Here is a 22,962-nt window from a genome sequence, read left to right on the forward strand (position 1 = left end):
GTTGAGGACTATTGCCACTCCTGCATCAGATGTATCCAAAGGAAGACTTTGCTTCACCGAGCTGCCCCAATGGACCATCTTCAGAGTAAAGGACCCATGGAGCTGGTGTGCATTAACATTCTGTGCTTGGAGCCTGATCTGAGCGGGCAGGGAAATATCCTGGTAGTGACTGACCATTTCACTCGGTATGCCCAGGCGTTTTTCACGAGGGACCAACAAGCATCCATGGTGGCCAAAATCTTCACAGAGAAATTCTTTGTGCACTATGGTCTGTCCCAACGCATCCACTCTGATCAAGGGAGGGATTTCAAGAGCAGTCTCATCAAGAGACTTTTAGACCTGTTGGGCATCAGGAAGTCTAAAATCACCCTGTATCATCTACAAGGAGATCCTCAACCAGAGAGATTCAACCAAACCCTTCTGGATATGCTTGGAACTCTAATTCAGAACAAAAGCAGCACTGGAGCAAGCATATAGTGGCTATTGTGCATGCTTATAACAGCACCGCCAATGATGCCACAGGTTACTCTCCCTATAGTTTGATGTTTGGACCGTAGGCCCGACTGCCAGTAGACTTGGCCTTTGGCACATCCCTCGACCATACCTCAGCAACTTTCCACAGAGGGTATGTGGATCACCTGCAGAGACGTCTGAAAATCGCCTATAATAAGACTCAAGCTGCCTCATATGCCCAAGGACAGAGAAACAAAATACATTTTGACCTCAGGGTACAAGTGCAGGACCTACAGCCAGATGACAAGGTACTGCTGAGAAACCTGGGTGTCCCTGGAAAGCACAAGTTGGCTAACCGCTGAAAGTCGCAGCCCTATGTCGTTTTCAAGCATCTGCCAGGACACCCAGTATATCAAATCCGGCCAGAGGGAAGCACAGGCCCACTGAAGATTTGGCATCACAATCATATGTTACCTCTGTCACAAGCAGTTCATGTGCCACCACAGCCAGATTTACAGTCCACACCCACGGCCTCTCAAAGATCCCGACAAGTGACTAGATCTCACTCTGTAACCCTTGCTGAAGATGAAAACAGCGAGGATGAAGAGAAAGATTGTCTGTGGCCATCTCAAATGCCAGGGCCTGCCACCCCCCCTTTCTTCTCCTCCCAAGGTGACTGAGGTGACTCTCAGGCCAGAGGCTCCTGAGTTTGTACCTCAAAGTCCACCTTTTGAAGAGTTGGAAGACCCTCAATCTTCCCTGCTGACAGACCCCTAAGACTTTCCATCCTTCATTGAGGTAGCTGAAGCTAATATGCAGGAAGAAGAAGAGACCAGTGTGCCTGTAACCCCAGAACCTAAAGAACAGCGAGAGCGAAGGGTTATTCACCCGCCCAAAAGACTAACATATGATACTTTGGGTGAAAGCTCTGAGGAGGTCGTTCTCATTGCAAAAAGGACTCTTGAAGTAACTGACCCTTCCACCACAGATTTGGTGGTGGACAATCCCAACTCACTGTCAGGGCTGGGCTCAGCCCTTCCTTCTCTGAGCTGGCCGCTCAGCTGTCGGATAATTGCCAGCTCCTATCTCTTCACAGTTACTCAGCTGTTGATGATATCCTGCTCGTCAGTCCTACCTACTTAAGCCGTCCAGTCCAGAGGATCTCTGCCTTCGCCTTGGTCAACATCACAGAAACAATCTCCTGCGATCCTGTTCAAGACTTGCTTTGCTGACATCCCTTCTGGCTCCAGATCCTGCTTGCTGTTCCACTACATTGATCCCTGACTTCTGGCTTGGCTGACTATACGTTCCGGTTACTGAACTTTGACTATGTTTTGACTACGTTTGTTCTTTATACTTTTATTATTAAACAAGTGTACTGTACTGTACTTCTGTCTCAGCCTGATTTCTTGTTTTCTTGACACTTACCCCCTGACACATCTAGCTGGGCCATTCCAGTTAAGGTGGCCTGTAGGCAGGACAACCTCCCCTCCTATGCTAAGTGGTGGGATGTTCCTCTGCCAGGGTTTTATGCAGATGTAAATTGTATGGTTTCCTTTGCACACTAACCTGTTTTTTTTTTCCGTGTGTATATCAAAAGCATGTAACAGGTCATAGACTCTTTACCTCCTTTGGCGGACCAAAGGTTCTTTGGTGGGGGGAGTGTGTAGCGGGGCTACTCTATCACCCGTGGTCCCGCACCTCCCGCCATTCCTGCCAGCGACCGCTGGACTGAATAGACACTGACACAGGCACTCACTGAGGGCGAGCATCGCACCTCCCTGTGCCCGAGGCGGTCGGCATCGCTACAGGAGTGATCCGTGCTGAGGGGGAGGCCACTGATTCATGGCCACTCCCTCGTGATCGCTCCTGGCGAAAGGAATGGAAGACATCCTAGTAAGTGCACCAACACTACACATACAGTAGAACACGCAGGCACACTAATCACCCCCCCCCCCAATCACCCCTGATCACCCCCGATCACCCCCTGTCACAGTGACACCAACAACAGTTTTTATTTATTTACTGATTACTGCATTGGTGTTATTTGTGACTGTAATAAGTGGTAGGGCAGTTAGTGGTAGGCCCCTTTAGGTCTAGAGTACCCCCCTAACCCTCCCTAATAAAGGTTTAACCCCTTGATCACCCCCAGTTAACCCCTGTCGCCAGTGTCACTAAGCGATCTTTTTTCTGATCGCTGTACTAGTGTCACTGGTGACGCTAGGTAGCCATGTAGGTATTTAGGTTCACCATCAGCTTTTTATAGTGTCAGGGACCCCCATATACTATCTAATAAAGGTTTTAACCCCCTGATTGCCCCCTAGTTAACCCTTTCACCAGTGATCACCGTATAAGGGTTAGGGGTGATGCTGGTTAGTTAGTTTGTTTTTTATAGTTTCAGGGCACCCGCCGTTTATAACCTAATAAAGGTTTAACCCCCTGATCACCCGGCAGGTGATACAAGTTAGGTTTTAGGGTCAGTTAGGGTCTGCGTTGCCCCAGGCAGCGTCAGGTTAGTGTCAGTACCGCTAACACCCACGCACGCAGCATACACCTCCCTTAGTGGTATAGTATCTGAACGGATCAATATCTGATCTGATCAGATCTATCCTAGCATCCCCAGCAGTTTAGGGTTAGCAAAAATGCAGTGTTAGTGGGATCAGCCCAGATACCTGCTAGCACCTATGTTTTGCTCCTCCGCCCGGCCAAGCCCAGCCCAACCAAGTGCAGTATCGATCGATCACTGTCATTTACAAAACACTAAACACACATAACTGCAGCGTTCGCAGAGTCAGGCCTGATCCCTGCGATCGCTAACAGTTTTTTTGGTAGCGTTTTGATTAGGGTTGTCCCGATACCACTTTTTTAGGACCGAGTACAAGTACCGATACTTTTTTTTCAAGTACTCGCCGATACCGATTACCGATACTTTTTTTTAATGTCACGTGACAGTGTTTTTTTTTTTTTTTGTTTTTTTTTTTTAGGGGGGGGGGGGGAGCGAACGGTGTGTGTGTGTGCTTTTTTTTTTTTTTCATTTACATTTATTATTTTTTACAATTTAATTTTTTTTTATTCTTTATTGCACTATGTGTGTGTTTTTTTTTTAATCAGCCCTGTTGGGGGGCTTTGGTGAGATATCAGGGGTCTTAACAGACCTCTGAAATCTCCCCCTTGAGACAGAGAAAGAGACCGAGGATAGAGATTCCCCAGTCCCTTTCTCTGCAGCCTCAGCTGCACTGAGAATGAATGGAGAGAAGACAGCGGCTCCTCTCCATTCATAAACTGACACATCGTAATCACAGGTGATTACAATGTTTCAGTTATGTGAATAGACAGAGTCAGCTGACTCTGTCCATTCACACAGCGGAGAGACAGCAGAACGGAGGGGACAGAGGAAGAGAGAGGGGGACAGCGGAAAGCCGGAACGGATGGGGACAGCGGAGGGGGACAGAGCAAAGAAGGAGGACAGCGGAGGGGGTCAGAGGAACGGAGGGGGACAGAGCAACGGAGCAGGACAGCGGAGGGGGACAGAGGAACGGAGGGGGACTAAGGGGGATGAGGTGACAGTCAGCGGTGATCGCGTGTGGGGGAGTTACAAGCACCGATCACCGCTGTATGTCACTAAAGCAGCTGAAAGCTGCGGGGGGGAAGCTTGTAACTCCCCCACGCGCCGATCACCGCTGACAGTCAAGGTATCGGGGGAAGCATTGGGAGCATTTGTCCGAGTACAAGTACTTGGGCAAATGCTCGGTATCGGTGCCGATACCGATACTAGTATCGGTATCGGGACAACCCTAGTTTTGATACAGTCTCTAACAGTCAGGAGCTTTTTTACCTGTGAGTCTCACTAGTGTACCAGTAAATTTAGAGACCAAAATGTCAAATCGAAGGTACACTAGTGAAGAGGCCTACACGTTTCTGAGCATGACAGATAGTGAGGAGGAAGTCGCTCATCTGTCAGATTCAGGCTCAGAATACGATCGCGTAGACGACAGCGGCTCTGTGACAGATAGCTCTGATGACAGAGTTGTGGTCCCTGCCAAGGTCAGGTGTACCCAACCCCGATCTTCTTTTGCTGTCGTTGAGGTGCAAGAACTGTAGGTCCCTTGTATGGAGCAGAGCAGTACTAGCGCCGCTCATCCTTCTGGTGACTTGGCAAGCACCAGCGGCCTAGAACACCCTGGTCGTACATCCAGCACTGCAGTAACACGTGGTGACGTGGCGAGTCCCATAAGTGCAGTTCAAGCTGGTGAGGTGCAAACACAACTAGTGTCCCGCTGCCACCAAGAAGAAGACAAAGACAGGCCCATCGAGCCCATAGTGCCCTTCCTGCTGCATTCGCCAATCCTAATTGGGAGCCCACCACTTCTGCAGCACCCGTACTTCTCCCATTCACTGACCAACCTGGCATTCAGGGGGAAACAGTTGATTTTACATCACTTGATTTTTATTCGCTGTTTTTCACCGAAAATCTCTATAGATCAATGTGATCCAAAGCAATTTGTATGCTGGTCAACACATCGCCACTATTCCCCAGTCCTCCCTGCCAGAGATTGGAAACCAATTACGGTTTCCAAATTTAAGCTCTTTCTGGGCCTTTCCCTCAACATGGGCATAACTAAAAAGAGTTTGGGGGCGGAGCTAGTGCGCAGCATGTGAGGAAGCAGAGGAAAGAGCTCTCCCTGCATGTCCACGATTCTGACCTGATCCTGTGAGCATATTGCTCTGAAATTACCCGGACTGTTGGGGTATGTGTTCGGGGTCACCCCAAGATCATCCAGGGATGGTGAAATACGGGCCACCCTGGCCAAAATCGACGAGAGAGCGGCTGGCCCGCTTCGCATGGGGATCCCAAGATGGCGCCGACCTTCGGCAGGCGGTGGAGGAGGAGGAATGGCCACTGCTGCAGCTGCCTGTTGATCCTGCTCGGCCGACATCCCCATCATCACAGTATCGGGTGAGTCCCGAACCACAAAGGGAATGCCACAAGCGCAGGGGAGGCTCCCTGGATAGACTGGATGCCCGTATACACAGATCGGGCAGGGAGGCAGAGGAGGGTGGAGAGCCGTCCCTGAAACAGATTATGGCAGCCATACAGGGGTGCCAAAATAAACTGATCATTTTGGGCAGTTGCAGCTGGAATTTTCTTTTATAAAGCATGATATGCAAAAGATGAGGGAGAAGGTACAGATATCTGATCGCTGTATTGCAAGTCTGGAAGACACGGCCAGGCCTATGGCAACAACTGTACATGTGGCACAAAAAATCCTCTCTGAGCACACCTTAAAGATGGCCGACATGGAGGATCGAATGAGAAGAAACAATATTAGGCTGGTGGGCTTTCCTGAGGGAGCGGAGGGGAAACACCCTGAGGAGTTCCTGGAAGGTTGGCTTAAAGAGCAATTGGTTCCTGACACCTTCACTAAAGTGTTTGCTATAGAGAGGGCACACCGTGTCCCGGGAAGTCCCCAGACCTATGATTGCAAAGATCCTGCATTTTAGGGACCGGGAGAATATTTTGAAAGGGGCCAGAACGGGGCCTGAATTGGAGTTCAATGGATGTCGAATATCTATATATTCTGATTTTTCTGCTGCTACGCAGAAACAAAGAGCTTCCTTTCAGCAGGTGTCCTCTTTCACCCCTCCTGTTTGCCTTGACAATAGAGTGCTTATCGGTTAAGATACGATCTACCCCAGACTTGATTGGTTTGAGGCTTGGGGGGTTTGAAGAGCGAGTGCCGCTTTGCAGATGACATGCTGTTATATCTGCAGGATCCGGGTCCCTCGCTCTCAGAAGCCTTTAGATTGATACAGGAGTTTGGAGACTACTCCGGTTTTCGCATTAACTGGAAAAAATCCTCCCTTTTCCCTATAGATGAGGCGGTGGTAGTTCCACCGGATTGTCCTATCCCTTTATCCAGCACCTTCAGGTACCTGGGGGTTGAGGTACAGCTTCCCATCTCTATGTATCTGGAGAATAATTTGTCGCCTATTGTGGGAAATTTTCGAGAAAGGGTGCAGGGATGGAGGAATTGGGAAGGATAAATTTGTTTAAGATGATCTTCCTTCCGAAATTTCTTTACATTCTCTCGAACTCCCCTGTTTTTGTGACACTAAAAACTTCCAGGCACATTGATTCTATCGTTGTGGGATTCCTTTGGGGCTCTAAGGCACCCAGGATATCCCTTGCGATTTTGAAACTACCAGTCACGATGGGGGGATGGGCCTTCCTGATCTCCGCTCTTATTTTATGGCCTCGCAACTAACCTTTTTGCACTGGAGACTTTTTCAACAGAAACCAAATGCCACTACCTTGTTGGAGGCAGCTGTTGCTACCTCACAAGAAACTCTTCAGAATATGCTCTATAGGAAGGGGATTCTGGGGAGGAAAATAGGATCGTTTATGGCACTACCCGGGAAAATATTTCACTTGTGCTCCCAATGGCGGAAGGATACACCCTTGTGGATGTCTCTGAATAGTCCTTTGTGGTGTAACGAATTCTTGGGGGAGTTTTTAAAACTACTTGATGGACATAAGACTTGGGCACGTTATAGTATTAAGTACTTACACCAAATCTGTCAGAATGATCGGTTGTCCACTTTTGACCAATTGAGAAAGCAATTTGAAATACCCAAAACTTGGCTTTTCCGATACTCACAGTTGAGACATGCAGCGAAAGCTCAGTTTGGAGGGCATAAAATTCTGGTACAGAACACGGACTTGGAGAAGGTTCTGATTGATCCGGACCCATCTAAGAGAATCTCTAGATACCATGGGGCAGTGGGGTCAGGGATAAGGATGCTAACGGCTAGGACCAAGGAAAGGTGGGAGATGATTGTCCCAGAGTTGTCGGAAGAACTGTGGCATGAGGTTCTGGACACATATTTGGTGTCGGTTATCTCCTCTACAAACAAAATGATTCAGTTTCGGTATCTTCATCAACAGTATTATACTCCAGCTAGGTTATACCGAATGCACAGAAAGGACACTGTTATATGTCATAAATGTATGGAGGAGGAAGGCACTTTCATACACATGGTATGGGAGTGCAAAAAGGTAAGACCACTCTGGTCACAGGTAACTGAATTTATCTCTGATAAGTTCGCCCTGCCTAACATTTTCTCGCCCTTACGGTGCCTCCTGGGGATCTTTGATCAGGAGGAGATTAATACATGCACTAAATTGTTTCTTAGGATTCTATACTTTGAGGTGAGGAAACTCATTGCCAGACGCTGGATTCATGATGAACAATTGACTTTGGGAATGTGGATAAGAATAGTAAATGCGGATATGATGATGTATAAGGTGACCTATGAAGCTAGAGGAGCTCCCAAGAAGTTTAGGAAAGTATGGTTTAGATAGGTGGACTCTGAAAACACACTGGAGGAAGAATGAACACCGAGCATTAGTTAGTAGGAAAGTCTTTGTTCTCAAACAAAACAGATGGAGGGATGGGCACCATGTCTCTTCTTACGATAGCAAGATAGGGATTCTTAGGTCTATTGCATGGAACACTGAATGCAGACATCTCATGGGGGGAGGGGGGGTTCTCTCTTCTCTGGCTGGGATATAATGGGGAGGGATGTCGCCCTGAGAGAGTGGGATACCTGGTCTGTTGTATCTTCCAGGGAGGGTAATGGGTGGGAGTTTGGGAGGGGGGATGTGGTGTTTTAGTGTTATGAACAGTTATCTTTGCTTTAACAAAAAAAATGCACATATACTGAAACAGTGGAATGGGGGTAGAAACCCACATTATATATGGTGGGGAGATGGATATTGCAATGGTAATGTAATGAATATGCAATTTCAATTGGTTACCCTCTGTATTCCTGTCTACTGTGATGAATGCTCCCTCTTTGCTATGTGCACAATAAAATTCTTTAAAAAAAAAAAAAAAAAAAGAGTGAGTTGCGGTCATATTGGTCCACTGACCCAATTCACCATATGCCCGTGTTCTCTGCCTCCATGACCAGGGCACAATACGAGCAGATCTTTCTGTTCATGCACTTCAATGACAATGAACTCTGTCGTCCTCGTGGAGACCCTGGATACGATCGGCTCTACAAAATTCGGCCCCTCGTAAACCACTTCAACCAACGTTTTGCAACCTTGTTTACTCCCCATCAAGTTGTCTGCGTTGATGAGTCCCTGATTAAGTTTTCTGGCCACTTGTCATTCAAACAGTACCTTCCCAGCAAGCGTGCCAGACACGGGGTCCAGATGTTTAAGCTCTGTGACAGGGCCACAGGCTATACATGTAGTTTTATGGTTTACGAGGGTAAAGATAGTCACGTAGAGCCGACAAACTGCCCAGATTACATGGGGAGGGCTGGAAAGATAGTGTGGGACTTGGTGTCACCCTTGTTCGGAAAGGGGTACCACTTATATGTGGACAATTATTACATGTGTGCCACTTTTTAGTTACTTGTTTAATCAGCAGATTGGAGCATGTGACACCGTGCGACCTAATCACCGGGGCTTTCCCCAGCGGCTTGTAGATTCCCGTCTTAGGCTGGGGGAGAGAGCCTGCTTGAAGTGTAATAATTTGCTTGCTATGAAGTGGAGGGACAATAAGAATGTTTTCGTTCTTACCTCCCTTCATGCAGACACGACGACCCAAATTACTACGGCGACTGGTGTTGTGGAGAGACCCCTCTGTGTCCACGAATATAACCTTAATATGGGAGGGGTGGACCTCAACGACCAGTTGTTGGCACCGTACCTGGTTGCCCGTAAGGCCAGACGCTGGTATAAAAAAGTGTCTGTATACTTATTTCAATAGGCTTTGCTGAACGCTCATGTGCTATACAGAGCTTCAGGATGGACTGGATCCTTCCTTTAATTCCAGGAAGAGATCGTCAGAGCCATTCTGTATCCAGACGGTGCTCCACCTCACCTTTCCAATGCAAATGCAGTAAGCCGGCTGCATGAGAGGCATTTTCCTTATGTCCTCCCGAGTACCCCTACCCAACGAGCCCCCCAAAGAAAATGTTGTGTCTGTAGAAAGCACGGGTATAAGCGTGACACCCGCTATTATTGTCCTTCCTGTCCTGACAATCCTGGTCTTTGTATAGGTGAATGTTTTGAACGCTACCATACACTAGTGGAGTTTTATCGTAGGGTACAGCATTGCACAGACTAGGCACACTTTCACAGGGTCTCCCAAGATGCCATCGCATTTTGAGAGACCCAAACCTGGAACCGGTTACAGTTACAACAGTTACAGTTACAAAAAAAGTGTAAAAAAAAAAAAACACAAAAAGATATATAAAATAAAAAAATTTAAAAATAGTTGTCGTTTTATTGTTCTCTCTCTCTCTCTCTCTCTCTATTCTCTCTCTATTGTTCTGCGCTTTTTTACTGTATTCTATTCTGCAATGTTTTATTGTTATTATGTTTTATCATGTTTGCTTTTTAGGTATGTAATTTTTTTATACTTTACTGTTTACTGTGTTTTATTGTTAACCCTTTTTTTGTTTTCAGGTACGCCATTCAGCTGCAGCACTGATTTATTTATCTTGACAGCAACAGCGTTTGCTCCCACAATAAATAAAGCCGTGACTCCAGCCCTGTAGGAGGTGATTTCATCACCACAGTTAAAAAAAAGAGCATATATGCCGAAGCATGGGGGCAGGGCTGGAGGAGCGATTTGCTCCTAACTTTTGGGGCGGATGCCCAAATGCTTCGGCATATATAAATGGTGCATGTATGCCGATCATTATCAGTGGGTGGATGAAGGCAGGTATTCTAATGGTGGGTATACCCACCGATTAATCTCTTTTTTTCGTTCAGCCCACAGGCTGCATGAAAAAAAAGATTACAATATATGCCCAACAAGGACCACCAACGTACTTGTATGTTGCTGGACTTTGAGTGGTTATACCAGAATGATGCCTGCAGGTATAGGTATCATCTTGGTATCATTCTTTTCAGCCAGCGGTCAGCTTTTATGTAAAAGCAATCCTAGTGGCTAATTAGCCTCTAGACTGCTTTTACAAGAAGTGGGAGGCAATGTCTCCCCCTCTTCCACCGTCTTCCATGTTTTTCTCTGACTCTCCTGTCCCAACAGGGAACCTGAGAATGCAGTCGGTGGTTCTGCCAGCTGACCATAGAGCTGATCGGAGACCAGAATGGCTCCAATCATCTCTATGGCCTAAGAAACCGGAAGCTACAAGCATTTCATGACTTAGATTTTGCCGGATGTAAACAGCGCCATTGGGAAATTGGGAAAGCATTTTATTACACCGATCTTGGTGTGGTCAGATGCTGTGAAGGCAGAGGAGAGATCTAGGTTCTAATAGACCCCATTTTTTTCAAAAAAGGAGTACCTGTCACTACCTATTGCTTTTATAGGGGCTATTTACATTCCCTGAGATAACAATAAAAATTATTAAATAAAAAAATGAAAGGAACAGTTTAAAAATAAGATAAAAAAAGCAAAAAAAATATTAAAGGAAAAAAAAAAAAGCACCCCTGTCCCCTCCTGCTCTCGCGCAAAGGCAAACGCAAGCGTCGGTCTGGCGTCAAATGTAAACAGCAATTGCACCATGCATGTGAGGTATCACCACGAAGGTCAGATCGAGGGCAGTAATTTTAGCAGTAGACCACCTCTGTAAATCTAAAGTGGTAACCTGTAAAGGCTTTTAAAAATGTATGTAGTTTGTCGCCACTGCACGTTTGTGCGCAATTTTAAAGCATGTCATGTTTGGTATTCATGTACTCGGCCTAAGATCATCTTTTTTATTTCATCAAACATTTGGGCAATATAGTGTGTTTTAGTGCATTAAAATTTTAAAAAATTTATTTTTTCCCAAAAAAATGCGTTTGAAAAATCGCTGCGCAAATACTGTGTGAAAAAAAATGAAACACCCACCATATTAATATGTAAGGCCTTTGCTTTAAAAAAATGTATAATGTTTGGGGGTTCAAAGTAATTTTCTTGCAAAAAAAATAATTTTTTCATGTAAACAATAAGTGTCAGAAAGGGCTTTGTCTTCAAGTGGTTAGAAGAGTGAGTGATGTGTGACATAAGCTTCTAAACGTTGTGCATAAAATGCCAGGACAGTTCAAAACCCCCCCAAATGACCCCATTTTGGAAAGTAGACACCCCAAGCTATTTGCTGAGAGGCATGTCGAGTCCATGGAATATTTTATATTGTGACACAACTTGCGGGAAATAGACAGTTTTTTTTTTTTTTTTGCACAAAGTTGTCACTAAATGATATATTGCTCAAACATGCCATGGGAATATGTGAAATTACACCCCAAAATACATTCTGTTGCTTCTCCTGAGTACGGGGATACCACATGTGTGAGACTTTTTGGGAGCCTAGCCACGTACGGGACCCTGAAAACCAATCACCGCCTTCAGGCTTTCTAAGGGCGTACATTTTTGATTTCACTCTTCACTGCCTATCACAGTTTCGGAGGCCATGGAATGCCCAGGTGGCACAAACCCCCCCCCCCCAAATGACCCCATTTTGGAAAGTAGACACCCCAAGCTATTTGCTGAGGGGTATAGTGAGTATTTTGCAGACCTCGCTTTTTGTCACAAAGGTTTTGAAAATTGAAAAAAGAAAAAAAAATACACTTTTCTTTACTTTCTTCATTTTCAAAAACAAATGAGAGCTGCAAAATACTCACCATGCCTCTCAGCAAATAGCTTATGGTGTCTACTTTCCAAAATTGGGTCATTTTGGGGGGGGTTTGTGCCATCTTGGCATTTTATGGCCTTCGAAACTGTGATAGGTAGTGAGGAGTGAAATCAAAAATTTACGCCCATAGAAATCCTGAAGGCGGTGATTGGTTTTCGGGGCCCCGTACACGGCTAGGCTCCCAAAAAGTCCCACACATGTGGTATCCCCGTACTCAGGAGAAGCAGCAGAATGTATTTTGGGGTGTAATTCCACATATAACCATGGCCTGTGTCAGCAATATATCATTTAGTGACAACTTTGTGCAAAAAAAAATAAAAAGTTTGTAATTTTCCCGCAACTTGTGGAAAAATATAAAATATTCCATGGACTCAACATGCCTCTCAGCAAATAGCTTGGGGTGTCTACTTTCCAAAATGGGGTCATTTGAGGGGGTTTTGTGCCATCTTGGCATTTTATGGTCTTCAAAACTGTGATAGGTAGTGAGGAGTAAAATCAAAAATTTACGCCCTTAGAAATCCTGAAAACGATGCTTGGTTTTACGTGGCTAGGCTCCCAAAAGGTCCCACACATGTGGTATTACTTTTTGTAAATTTTTTTTGTCATTATTCAATCACTTGGGACAAAAAAAAAAAATATTCAATGGAGGGTCATTTGGGGGGGGGGGGGGGGGTTTGTACTGCCCTGCCATTTTAGCACCTCAACAAATGAGATAGGCAGTCATAAACTAAAAGCTGTGTAAATTCCAGAAAATGTACCCTAGTTTGTAGACGCTATAACTTTTGCGCAAACCAATAAATATACACTTATTTTTTTACTAAAGACAAGTGGCTGAATACATTTTGGCCTAAATGTATGACTAAAATTGAGGTTATTGGATTTTTCTTATACCAAAAAGTAGAAAATATCATTTTTTTTCAAAATTTTCAGACTTTTTCCGTTTATATCACAAAAAAATTAAATCGCAGAGGCAATCAAATACCATCAAATAAAAGCTCTATTTGTGGGAAAAAAAGGATGCAAATTTCATTTGGGTACAGCATTGCATGACCGCGCAATTACCAGTTAAAGCTACGCAGTGCCAAATTGTAAAAAGTGCTCTGGTCAGGAAGGGGGTAAAACCTTCCGGGCTGAAGTGGTTAATTTTCAGAACATGCCCACAACTTTGAAGATTTTTTTTTTATTATTGTGAAGCAAACAACAAATAGGACAAAATAACAGGAAAAATAAATGTGCATAACTATTCACCCCCCCTAAAGTCAATACTTTGTAGAGCCACCTTTTGCGGCTATCACAGCTCCAAGTCACTTTGGATAAGTCTCTATGAGCTTGCCGCATCTTACCACTGGGATTTGTTCCCATTCCTCCTTGCAAAACTGCTCCAGCTCCTTCAAGTTGGATGGTTTGCTCTTGTGAACAGCAATTTTTAAGTCTGACCACAGATTTTCTATTGGATTGAGGTCTGGGCTTTGACTAGGCCATTCCAACACATTTCCATGTTTCCCCTTGTTAGATGTGACTTTTAAATAAGTCACCTTTATGTTTATATTGCTTTGTCAAATCCTAAACCTTAAAGAAATAAACACGGAGCCAAATGTCTGTGTCTCGTTTCACGGTCTGAGTGCCCCGCAGTGAGATAGAGATATTACTGTCCTGTTTTATTGAATATATTTATAAGGTTTTGTTACATGACGTAAATATCGAAGTTCAATTCATATCAACAAATAATTCCTTATCAGCAATAAAAGATACAATAAAAAACAGTTTCATCGAGAATATGCGTCAGAAGGCAAAGGTTGAATACATCTGCAAAGCAGGCATAATATATTTCAAAAACAGATTTTAACACGTAGACATTAGTTTAAGTAAGAACTCTAAATCAAATCCCTAACCCTATCACCCTTAAACCACTCAAGTGTTGCTTTAGCAGTGTGTTTGGGGTCATTGTCCTGCTGGAAGGTGAACCTTCGTCCTAGCCTCAAATCACACACAGACTGCTACGGGTTTTGCTCAAGAATATCCCTGTATTTAGCACCATCCATCTTTCCCTCAACTCCGACCAGTTTCCCAGTCCCGACTGTTGAAAAACATCCCCACAGCATGATGCAAGGAGGGCATTAATCAGAGAGGCAGCACAAATTGCACATGTCTAGTGAATACTTTTGCAAGGCACTGTAGCTTTTGGTATTAAAGCCCAGCTTAGTTCTGGATTGAATGGAGAAGGATTATGGCCTCTGTCTGGCTTTTATTACCTGATACAGTAACTAGGTTTTGAGGCTCTAGACCAGGCTTTCTCATTGGTTCCTCCAGAGGTTGCTAGGGGTTCCTTGAGCAATGCAATTTCTGCCTCTCAGATAAGTTCCCACTGACTCTGATCATCTTTTTAGCTATTTGTAAGGGGGACTTTCTTCCCAATGATCGTCATGCTAATGTACTGGGAGCTCTAGTTATAACTGTTATTAGCAGGAGTTCCCTGATGCCGCGTACACACGATCGGGATTTTGGTCGGAAAAAGATATGATGGCTTTTCCGATGGGATTCCGCTCAAGCTTGCCTTGCATACACACGGTCACACAAAAGTTTGCTGAATTTTCGACTGTCAAGAACGCAGTGGCGTACAACACTACAACGAGCTGAGAAAATGAAGTTCAATGCTTTCGAGCATGCGTCAAATTGTTTCGGAGCATGCGTAGTAATTTTTGCGCGTCGGAATTGCTACAGACGATCGCATTTTCGGATAGGAACTTTTTCCGACCGAAAAATTGAGAACATGCTCTCAATCTTTTGCTGGCTGGAATTCGGCCAGCAAAAGTCCGATGGAGCATACACACAGTCGCATTTTCTGACCAAAAGCTCTCATCTGTCTTTTGCTGGCCGAATTTCTGAACGTGTGTACGCGGCATTAGAGTGGAAAGTTATTTCAAGGTTTCCTCAATGATAAAAAGGTTGAGAAAGAATCTGGACTCTATTATAGGTAGGTATACCAGTTGGTTGTATTAGTCCTTACTGGATTCAGGCAGTACACCAGTCATGGCACCAACTGAAGGTATGTTAAATCTTAAGGCACCCCAGTCTAAAATGGGATCATCATCTTCATTTGAGTTCCCTTTCACATCATAACCCCCCCTGTCACATCAGAGACCCCTTCTGCCTCCATTTCACATCAGAGACCTCAGTCCCCACTTTCATATGACAGTCCTCAGTCCCCACCACCCTTTCACTTCAGAGCATGCAAATTCTCCATTTCACAACTGAATCCTCCATCCCCCTTTAACATAAGAGTCCTCCCTTCTGATTTTCACCACAGAGTAGCTGTGGTGTGGGTGAAGAAAGATTTCCAACCCCTTCTGAATGATGGGGCTGCCCTGAATGCCGCCCACCCTGGATTAGCCTCATGTGTTTACGATGCTGCCAGAACCATGAAAACAGATGATGCTGTGTGAAAATACCAGACACAATGTGGCACCCCTGATGGACCCAGATGGCACCCTGATTGAGTAAGGCTGCTGTAGTGGGCCACAGCCATAGGCTGGGTCCTTGGGGTAGAGTCTTAAAACGAGAAATGAGCACCACAAGGGTTTTGATAGTCCGTTTGATAGTCATTAGTTGCAAAGTTTTATGAAAACTCAAAAGCATTCTGGGTGTTTAAAGGGACCTCTTTACCAGGACTTTAGACTTTTTAGCTAAAGAGAATCACAATCTGGATACCAAATATAATCCATTAAAGATATATATTTGATATGTAGCCTTCTCCAGTCATTGGTTTAAGGATTTTATCTGGTATCCAGATTGTGCCCAGATTATCTTCGGCTAAAAGTCTAAAGGAGCCATCTGAACCTCTAATAGACGTGGGCCTTTCCTTAGAACTCTGCAACTCATAAACTCTGTCTGGACTATCAGAATCTTCATGGCGTTCTTTTCCTTTTACCATATTTGAAGATTTTTATTACAATCTGTGTCTCTGAAGGGGGGATTTCCCAAAATGTCCTCCTCTGGTGAAAATCTATGTGTCTGTGAGTGATAGGGTGTCACTAGGACTGGAAATGGGAGGAAATCTCTGCAACATGGACACAGACAGCGACAAAAACCTGGTGGAGATATTTTATAGTATGTATATAGAAGAGTCAGCTCTGGTGTCCAGCATGAAGCCTGCATTTGATCCAGAGGAAGACAAAAACCTTTACACCACGTGATCCAATTTGCTGCAGCAGTAATTAAATCCTTTCTGATCCTCTAAGGTAAGCGACCACTCCCTGAATCATCAATCTACATTCTTATTTTCTCCAGATACAAATGGCCCCTTATATTCTCTCCATTTACATACACATCCAGGTCTTTTCTTATCATTAGTGTTAGCTAATAAGCTGTTATTTTCCCCTGAAATCTCTCACCATTTTTCCCTGCGTGGCTCCGGTTGAACCCATTATGATTGACATGTTGGATGGAGGCAAAGTCAGTCCCATGGAAAAGCTCTTTCTCATTGATGGTGGAACCATTCTTGGAGTCGATGTTCTGCTTCTTTATCTGGTATTGGAGCCAGAGATCTCTGTTCTGTACACGTAGAATCTGGGCGGACATACAAAGGCTCAGATGTATACAATATTCTACCAATAAACCGCAGACTGATCCAACTATTACACAGGAGAGGACATATTCTAGCATGAATACAGTGACAAGTATTATTCGGGTGGGTGAAAAGGCATGCTCGATATGGAAGGTCAGCACACTTAGGTTATTAAAAATATATTTATTGAAATTCACAGTTCACAGGTGATACAGGTGAACATATCAGGGAAAATGTCTCCCCCTTCCTCAGGGCTGTGATGGTTGGTGTGGTCGGATTTTACCTCATCGAACATGATAGGAGTACTTTGGTTGCTGTAAAATGACAGAGAACCGGCATGTCATATCAGCACTTGTTGTATTTGAACTCCAGTTCCTGGTCAATCCTGACCATGCCAACTATCACAGCCAACGCTTTGACTCTACTTATCACCTGTGGGCTGTTAATGTTATTAAATATCTTTAATAATAACCTCAAATGTGACAACCTTCCTCTACAACCATCTGAATCTATCTTTAGGAGCGCCTTTCAGTTGCTACCAGACCCTAACGAGGCTCACCCACATATTGCCTTTATCGGCCACATTAAAGGACAACCTATCCCAGATCACCTCCAGGGATATCAGACTGCAGACTGGTCCAGCGCTGTCTCACATACACATTGAGGTCAAGTATCAAACAGCTCTAACATGATGTTATGGGTAAAATATTCTATTGAAGGTTTATGTCTGCCCATTCCATAGTGCCAGTCATTATTCTATAATTGGAGTGCCCAGTTCTTTGCACCATCATAACCAAACCTGCACCTAAACCCTGATTATACACCCTCTTGTTTATACTTCATCTTAGAGCAGTCTGTTTGCCCTTTCTGCTATTTAACTGTCACCTACAGGAGATTCTGTACACTGCATGTACTAGACTAACGGCAGTGGATGTGGCCTTCACACCTGGCTACTGAGTCAGAAATTTACCTCCAGCTCATTGCCTGATCACAGATACTCTGACTAAGCTTTGGAATCCAGAGCTGAACTGATTACTTGGTAATCCAACTGTACACCCTGCTATTCTGATGTAATGTTTTCTACTGTTGCCATGAAAGATGATCGAAAGGTCCTGCGTCCTTGAACCTGTTTGTTGCTGCCTTTCTGGACTTTTGGCAATCTTCTATAAGATCAGCACTTTACATCTGTCTAGCCTGTATCAGAAGTCACCAGAGGAGCCTCTGCTGGGGGATTTATCTTGTGCCATCCAACAATGGTGTGACCCGGTGACCCTGCTCTCCAGGTAAGTCAAACATCTCTCCCTGTCATGGAGGCTCTATTTACTCCATGACACATACCCAGCACCAGTCTCCAGTGCCATGTTGATATGTCCAGTCCCTACACTATAAACGTTATACCATCACTGTCCCCCAGAATTCTATCACTGACATCTGCTATCTTTAATTACAATGTATCAGAGACATTACCTTCAGTATTTTGTTTTCACAACTTTCCTGGAATTTCTGCTGTACAGCAAAGTATTCAGGAGTTCCTGGAACGAAATCCACTTCCATCACAAGAGTCCCACCCATCGGCTTCCAGTGTGACGGTATTCTGTGAGTGTCCCCCTCTGAAAGATAAGATGTGCAGTCAGGACCCAAAGAAAAACCAGACAAGTAAAACCTTTTTGTACAACCTCGATGAAAGCATTGACATGGCAGCCAATAAGAATGGTTTAATGTATAGAAGATAATTCTGAGGTCCCCTCATACACTCAGGTCTCTGTTTTCTGGAAACGATAAAGCCACAAAATCGTAGCAGAGAAGCAGATTTCCACCTTATTCCAGATGGTCTATCCTAAGCTGTCACATTCCCTCCATGTTCCTGCAATGTAGGAAATAGTAACTAGCCATAGACAGGCAGATGTGTCACCAGAAATTAAGGATGATGAGACATCTGGCTGCCATTGAATTTATTGAGCTCATCTTCCTGGGGTCTGAGGCAAGGTGCAAGAAATCCAAGCTGGCTTGAGTTAGGATCGGGAGGTTCAGGAAGATGGCTGCTTGTTGGAGCATCTTCAGAGGAGTCTGCTATGCAGAAAGAAATCCAAGAGAGCTTGGGGTAAGCGGCTGCTACATGGTCATTACAAGGAGACCTCATTACTCAACCCTTAAAGGTACCTGTAAGTGCTTGCATAGGGTCATAGGAATAATTCATATTGAAAGTCTGCTGCTAAAATATTAGGAACACCAATAGCTACACCTAAAGTGTCTAGTGTCACTGGAAGGGTTCTACTTAGGATCACCAATAAATGCTCTTAAAGAATGTAATTGTTACTGGGAGGCTGAAACAATAGGCACACCATTAACTTTGGTATAAATGGAAGGCCACTACTTAAGAAATTATAGCTACCGTCCAATACACCATACAATTTTGTTGCTGAAATAAGATGAGCTGGGTTATTTTGGGTATTCTGTACCACCAACCCTCTCTCCATTTGTTGAGCAACTACTCTTCAGAAAGACTAAACTGACTGAAACGTAACTATCGCCCATTGTGCACCATCGGGTGTAGCTATGGGAAGGGTAGGAGAGCCCATGAAAATCCAGCATCTCTTGTGGAAATAATGCTACAGCTGTCTTGGTTGAGAAGACTCTTCCCTGCAATGGCAACTCTTGTTTTTCATTGAGTTTATATAATATAATGGATGAACTACCAACAAAAGTCATATTACCATGTTTCAAAACACGTTGGATTTGAATTTGGTTCCCATGCATGTCTATGACCGTTTCTCCTTGTAAACTGACAGTATTTTGGTTTCCTCCGACCTGGATTGTGATCTGGACCTTGTTGTCATTTTTTGCCTCTTCCAACTCCAGGTTTGTCATCTTGTCGAAGGGAACCATAGTTCCTCCATTGTCATATCTCCATTCCACCAGTTTCCCGGTGAGCTCTGCTGCCTGCTCTCTGTTCTTTCTGTCTTTTACCCGGTTTATAATCATTTCAATCTCCCCAGACACAGGTAGGACGTCCCGGGTGAGGCCCACAATCCGGATGGAGGGGTCGGGTGGTTTGTAAATGACAGAGACTTGAAACTTTTTCTGGAGGTCGGAGATCTTCTTCACCTCAGCTTCTTCTAATTCAGAGATACATTCCTCTGTGATCACCTTCTCTGCCTGCTCATTGTCGATCATCTGCTGTAGCCAAGCCTTCGTCCTGTCCACGCTCCCTTTATCTTCAGCACACAATCTGAACACCACAGGCTCAATGCCGTCCATCAACTGGAAAGCAGCAAGCTTCTGAGCTGGCTTCGGTGCTTTTAGTGGCATAATATATTCTACAGAGGAAGAAAAGAAACAATGGTGTCACAAACTGCTCTGAAAGTGGAAATATAAATTGTGAACAAATAGTTTATGAATGGGATGTAGACCAGGTTTAGGTAACATGTGGATTGACATCTACTTTAATCTGTGAAGCATTAAATATCAAATGAACTTTATACAGAACATCCTCACAGTTCCTAAGCTGAAATACATGTTACCCAAACCTGGTTTACATTCCATTCATAAACTATAACATAACTGAAAGACCAAACTCTGCCCCTGTGTTTGTTTTTTATTGTTGGAATTCAATAGTAAGGCAACGGTGTAAATATAAAGAATGTGAAAACAGGTCTGCCATCTTCTGCACACCGAAGGGCTTTGACTCGGTTGAATTGATGATAGGCAACTCCTATCCTCATATTGATTAGTGGTTCCAAATTAATAATAACTACTGCAGTAGGGAACAGACACAAAAGATACGTTCAGCATCTTTCCAAATTACTGTTCTGCTTTATTATGACGCAATTGAAGGTTTTTATGCACATGATTACGTAGGTATCACATTAATATTACAATTGTACATTTATGGTAACAAGGGGCGTTACATAGGCAGGCTAATTCTAATCAGGACTCGAAAGAATGTAAACATTTACTGAAAACATTATTAGTGCCGTGTGCACAGTGAGGGCAGTGTGCAATACATACAAAATACAATACAATTATATACAGAACTTACAAATTTCCATTACAGCTTCCATGATCATTGGATCAGTGGATTATGATAGGGATAAGTGAGCTTAGAACTGAAGCGGGACACTGTGATATTCAATCCCAAATAAACTTTTATTCAAATAGTAGATTGTCTGCAAAGCCAACATGTTTCAGGGCTTAGGAGAATGAAGCACAGATAGTGTATGTGAACTCAATAATCAGTATATAGTTGGATGTTGTTGGAGTGTTGGGAGTTAGGAGTTGATTTAAACTCATTATTGAAACCACATACACTATATCTTTGTTTTATTTTTTAAAGCGGAAGTCTCACAATATATCTTCTCTTCATCCTTAGGGGACAAAATGCATGTCGCACTTTGTCCCATTTTGATAGGTCCTGTGTATTCTGATGGAGTATGATAAACAGCACGCCCCTGCTCCCCCTATTGCTGTCTGACCACACTGCTCTGTAGAAGATGAATAACTAATTAGCATTTATTTATCTTCATATATTCTTGAGGGATACTGTTCAGAAATATTACTGTCCCAAGTGAAAGAGCCCCTTCATCCCTTCAACACAAACCACACACATAAGACCCAGGATAATGGGTAAAATTAAATGTTGAGTCCGGTGAGGTTGTACAGTGATTCTGATTAGTGCAGATTAGACTGGGGTTCTCGGTCAATCTGCGCCCCTAATAGATACAGAGTGACTTACACCTAGGATGGGCCGGGGGAGCTGGACAAGGAGTTTCCAGAGCTCTCCAAGGTAAGCTGGGTTCCACAAGCCCCCCTCCCAAAGTGACACTTGTCTCTAGCACCCCGAACTTACCTGAGACCAGCACCATCAAACTGCATGCAGAGGGGAGGAATATTAAAGCAATTTCCTCTATGCTCAGACTAGCTCACTGTTGATGATGACATCAGTGTGCCCAACAGATACACCCAAGACATGCATGGTGATAGCAAAGTGGGCAAGGGCAACAGAGCAGACAAGATCAATGATGTTGATATCAGAGCGACCAAAAAGCAAGCCTGAGATGGGCTGTGATAGTGGTGGGGGCAGAAGCAACACAGTGCATTAAATTATTGAAGATAGCATCTGCACATCCAACAGGTACACCCAAAATTTTTGGTAAAAACAGATGAATTACATGACTGACGGAGCGCATTAAATCAATAATGATGACTTCAAAATGCCTGACAGGTGCATCCAAGATGCATGGTGACAGCAGAGGGGGCTGGAGCAACAACAATTAATGTGTTCAACAGGTGTGCCTAAAATTCACAGTCACAGCAGAGGGGGCGGAAGCAACAGAGCTCTGCTTGATCTACCAATTAGGAAACCCCCACAAATTGGGCTTCTGGCAGGGGAGGAGCTGACAGACAGTAATAGCAGAGATAAAGAATAGATTTACTGGCACTGCACAATCTTTCAACATTCAGGGATAAGCATTTCTATGTTTATCATTAGACCAGCAGTTTTCATTGCTCATGAGACCTCTTTTTAAGTCCTGATGAAGGGGGTGGGATTACAGCCCCCAAAACTTGTTGGCTTTGTAAAAAATCTATCATTGTAATTAATTTGTATTCAGAGTTTAATATCAGGCTGTAGTGTTTCAATTGGTCATTATTCCAGGATCCTGAACTCCTACATACAGAAGGGTCTCTTCCCCTTTCTTGTTAAGTTGGCCACACTGAGCTCACACCCCCAACTCACCAGAGATTCTAGTTAAGAAGGATTTGTCTTCAGTAAGGATGGTCCCCTCTCTCTTCTTCATGCTCATGTAGAAATCATTCAGCATAGGTTGCTGGAATAGAACCACTTTCACCGTCTGAAGAGAACGGACCGATTTAGATGTGATGAAGTCCACCAAACCATCGAGGATTGAGTCGGCCACTGTGGAGGCGGCTAATCCCCCCGCACCTATATCAACCAGACAAAATGTTTACCATAGATATCTACTGACTAGGGATAAGCTTCGAGTTCGAGTCATAAGTTCGACTCGAACATCAGCTGTTCGCCAGTTCGCCGAACTGGGGTGTTCTCGGCAAATTCGGAAGCCGTGGAACACCCTTTAAAAGTCTATGGGAGAAATCAAAAGTGCTAATTTTAAGGCTTATATGCAAGTTATTGTCATAAAAAGTGTTTGGGGACCGGGGTCCTGCCCCAGGGGATATGTATTAATGCAAAGAGAAGTTTTAAAAACGGACGTTTTTTCGGGAGCAGTGATTTTAATAATGCTTAAAGTGAAACAATAAAAGTGTAATATTCC

The 22,962-nt window shown here is 44.1% G+C and overlaps 1 protein-coding gene across 1 annotated transcript in view; it reads right to left on the reverse strand.

Annotated features, from left to right (window-relative positions):
* Positions 1-22,962, reverse strand: part of LOC141147320 (protein mono-ADP-ribosyltransferase PARP14-like) — a 171,151-nt gene that overhangs the window by 13,808 nt on the left and 134,381 nt on the right. The window contains exons 13-16 of the mRNA XM_073634541.1: positions 22,407-22,613; positions 19,387-19,989; positions 18,140-18,282; positions 16,500-16,674 (exon numbers count right to left, since the gene is read on the reverse strand). Coding sequence (XP_073490642.1) covers positions 16,500-16,674; positions 18,140-18,282; positions 19,387-19,989; positions 22,407-22,613 — 1,128 coding nt within the window. The remainder of the gene's footprint in view (positions 1-16,499; positions 16,675-18,139; positions 18,283-19,386; positions 19,990-22,406; positions 22,614-22,962) is intronic.

This window comes from Aquarana catesbeiana, linkage group LG06, assembly GCF_042186555.1.
Source record: "Aquarana catesbeiana isolate 2022-GZ linkage group LG06, ASM4218655v1, whole genome shotgun sequence".
NCBI lineage: Eukaryota > Metazoa > Chordata > Amphibia > Anura > Ranidae > Aquarana > Aquarana catesbeiana.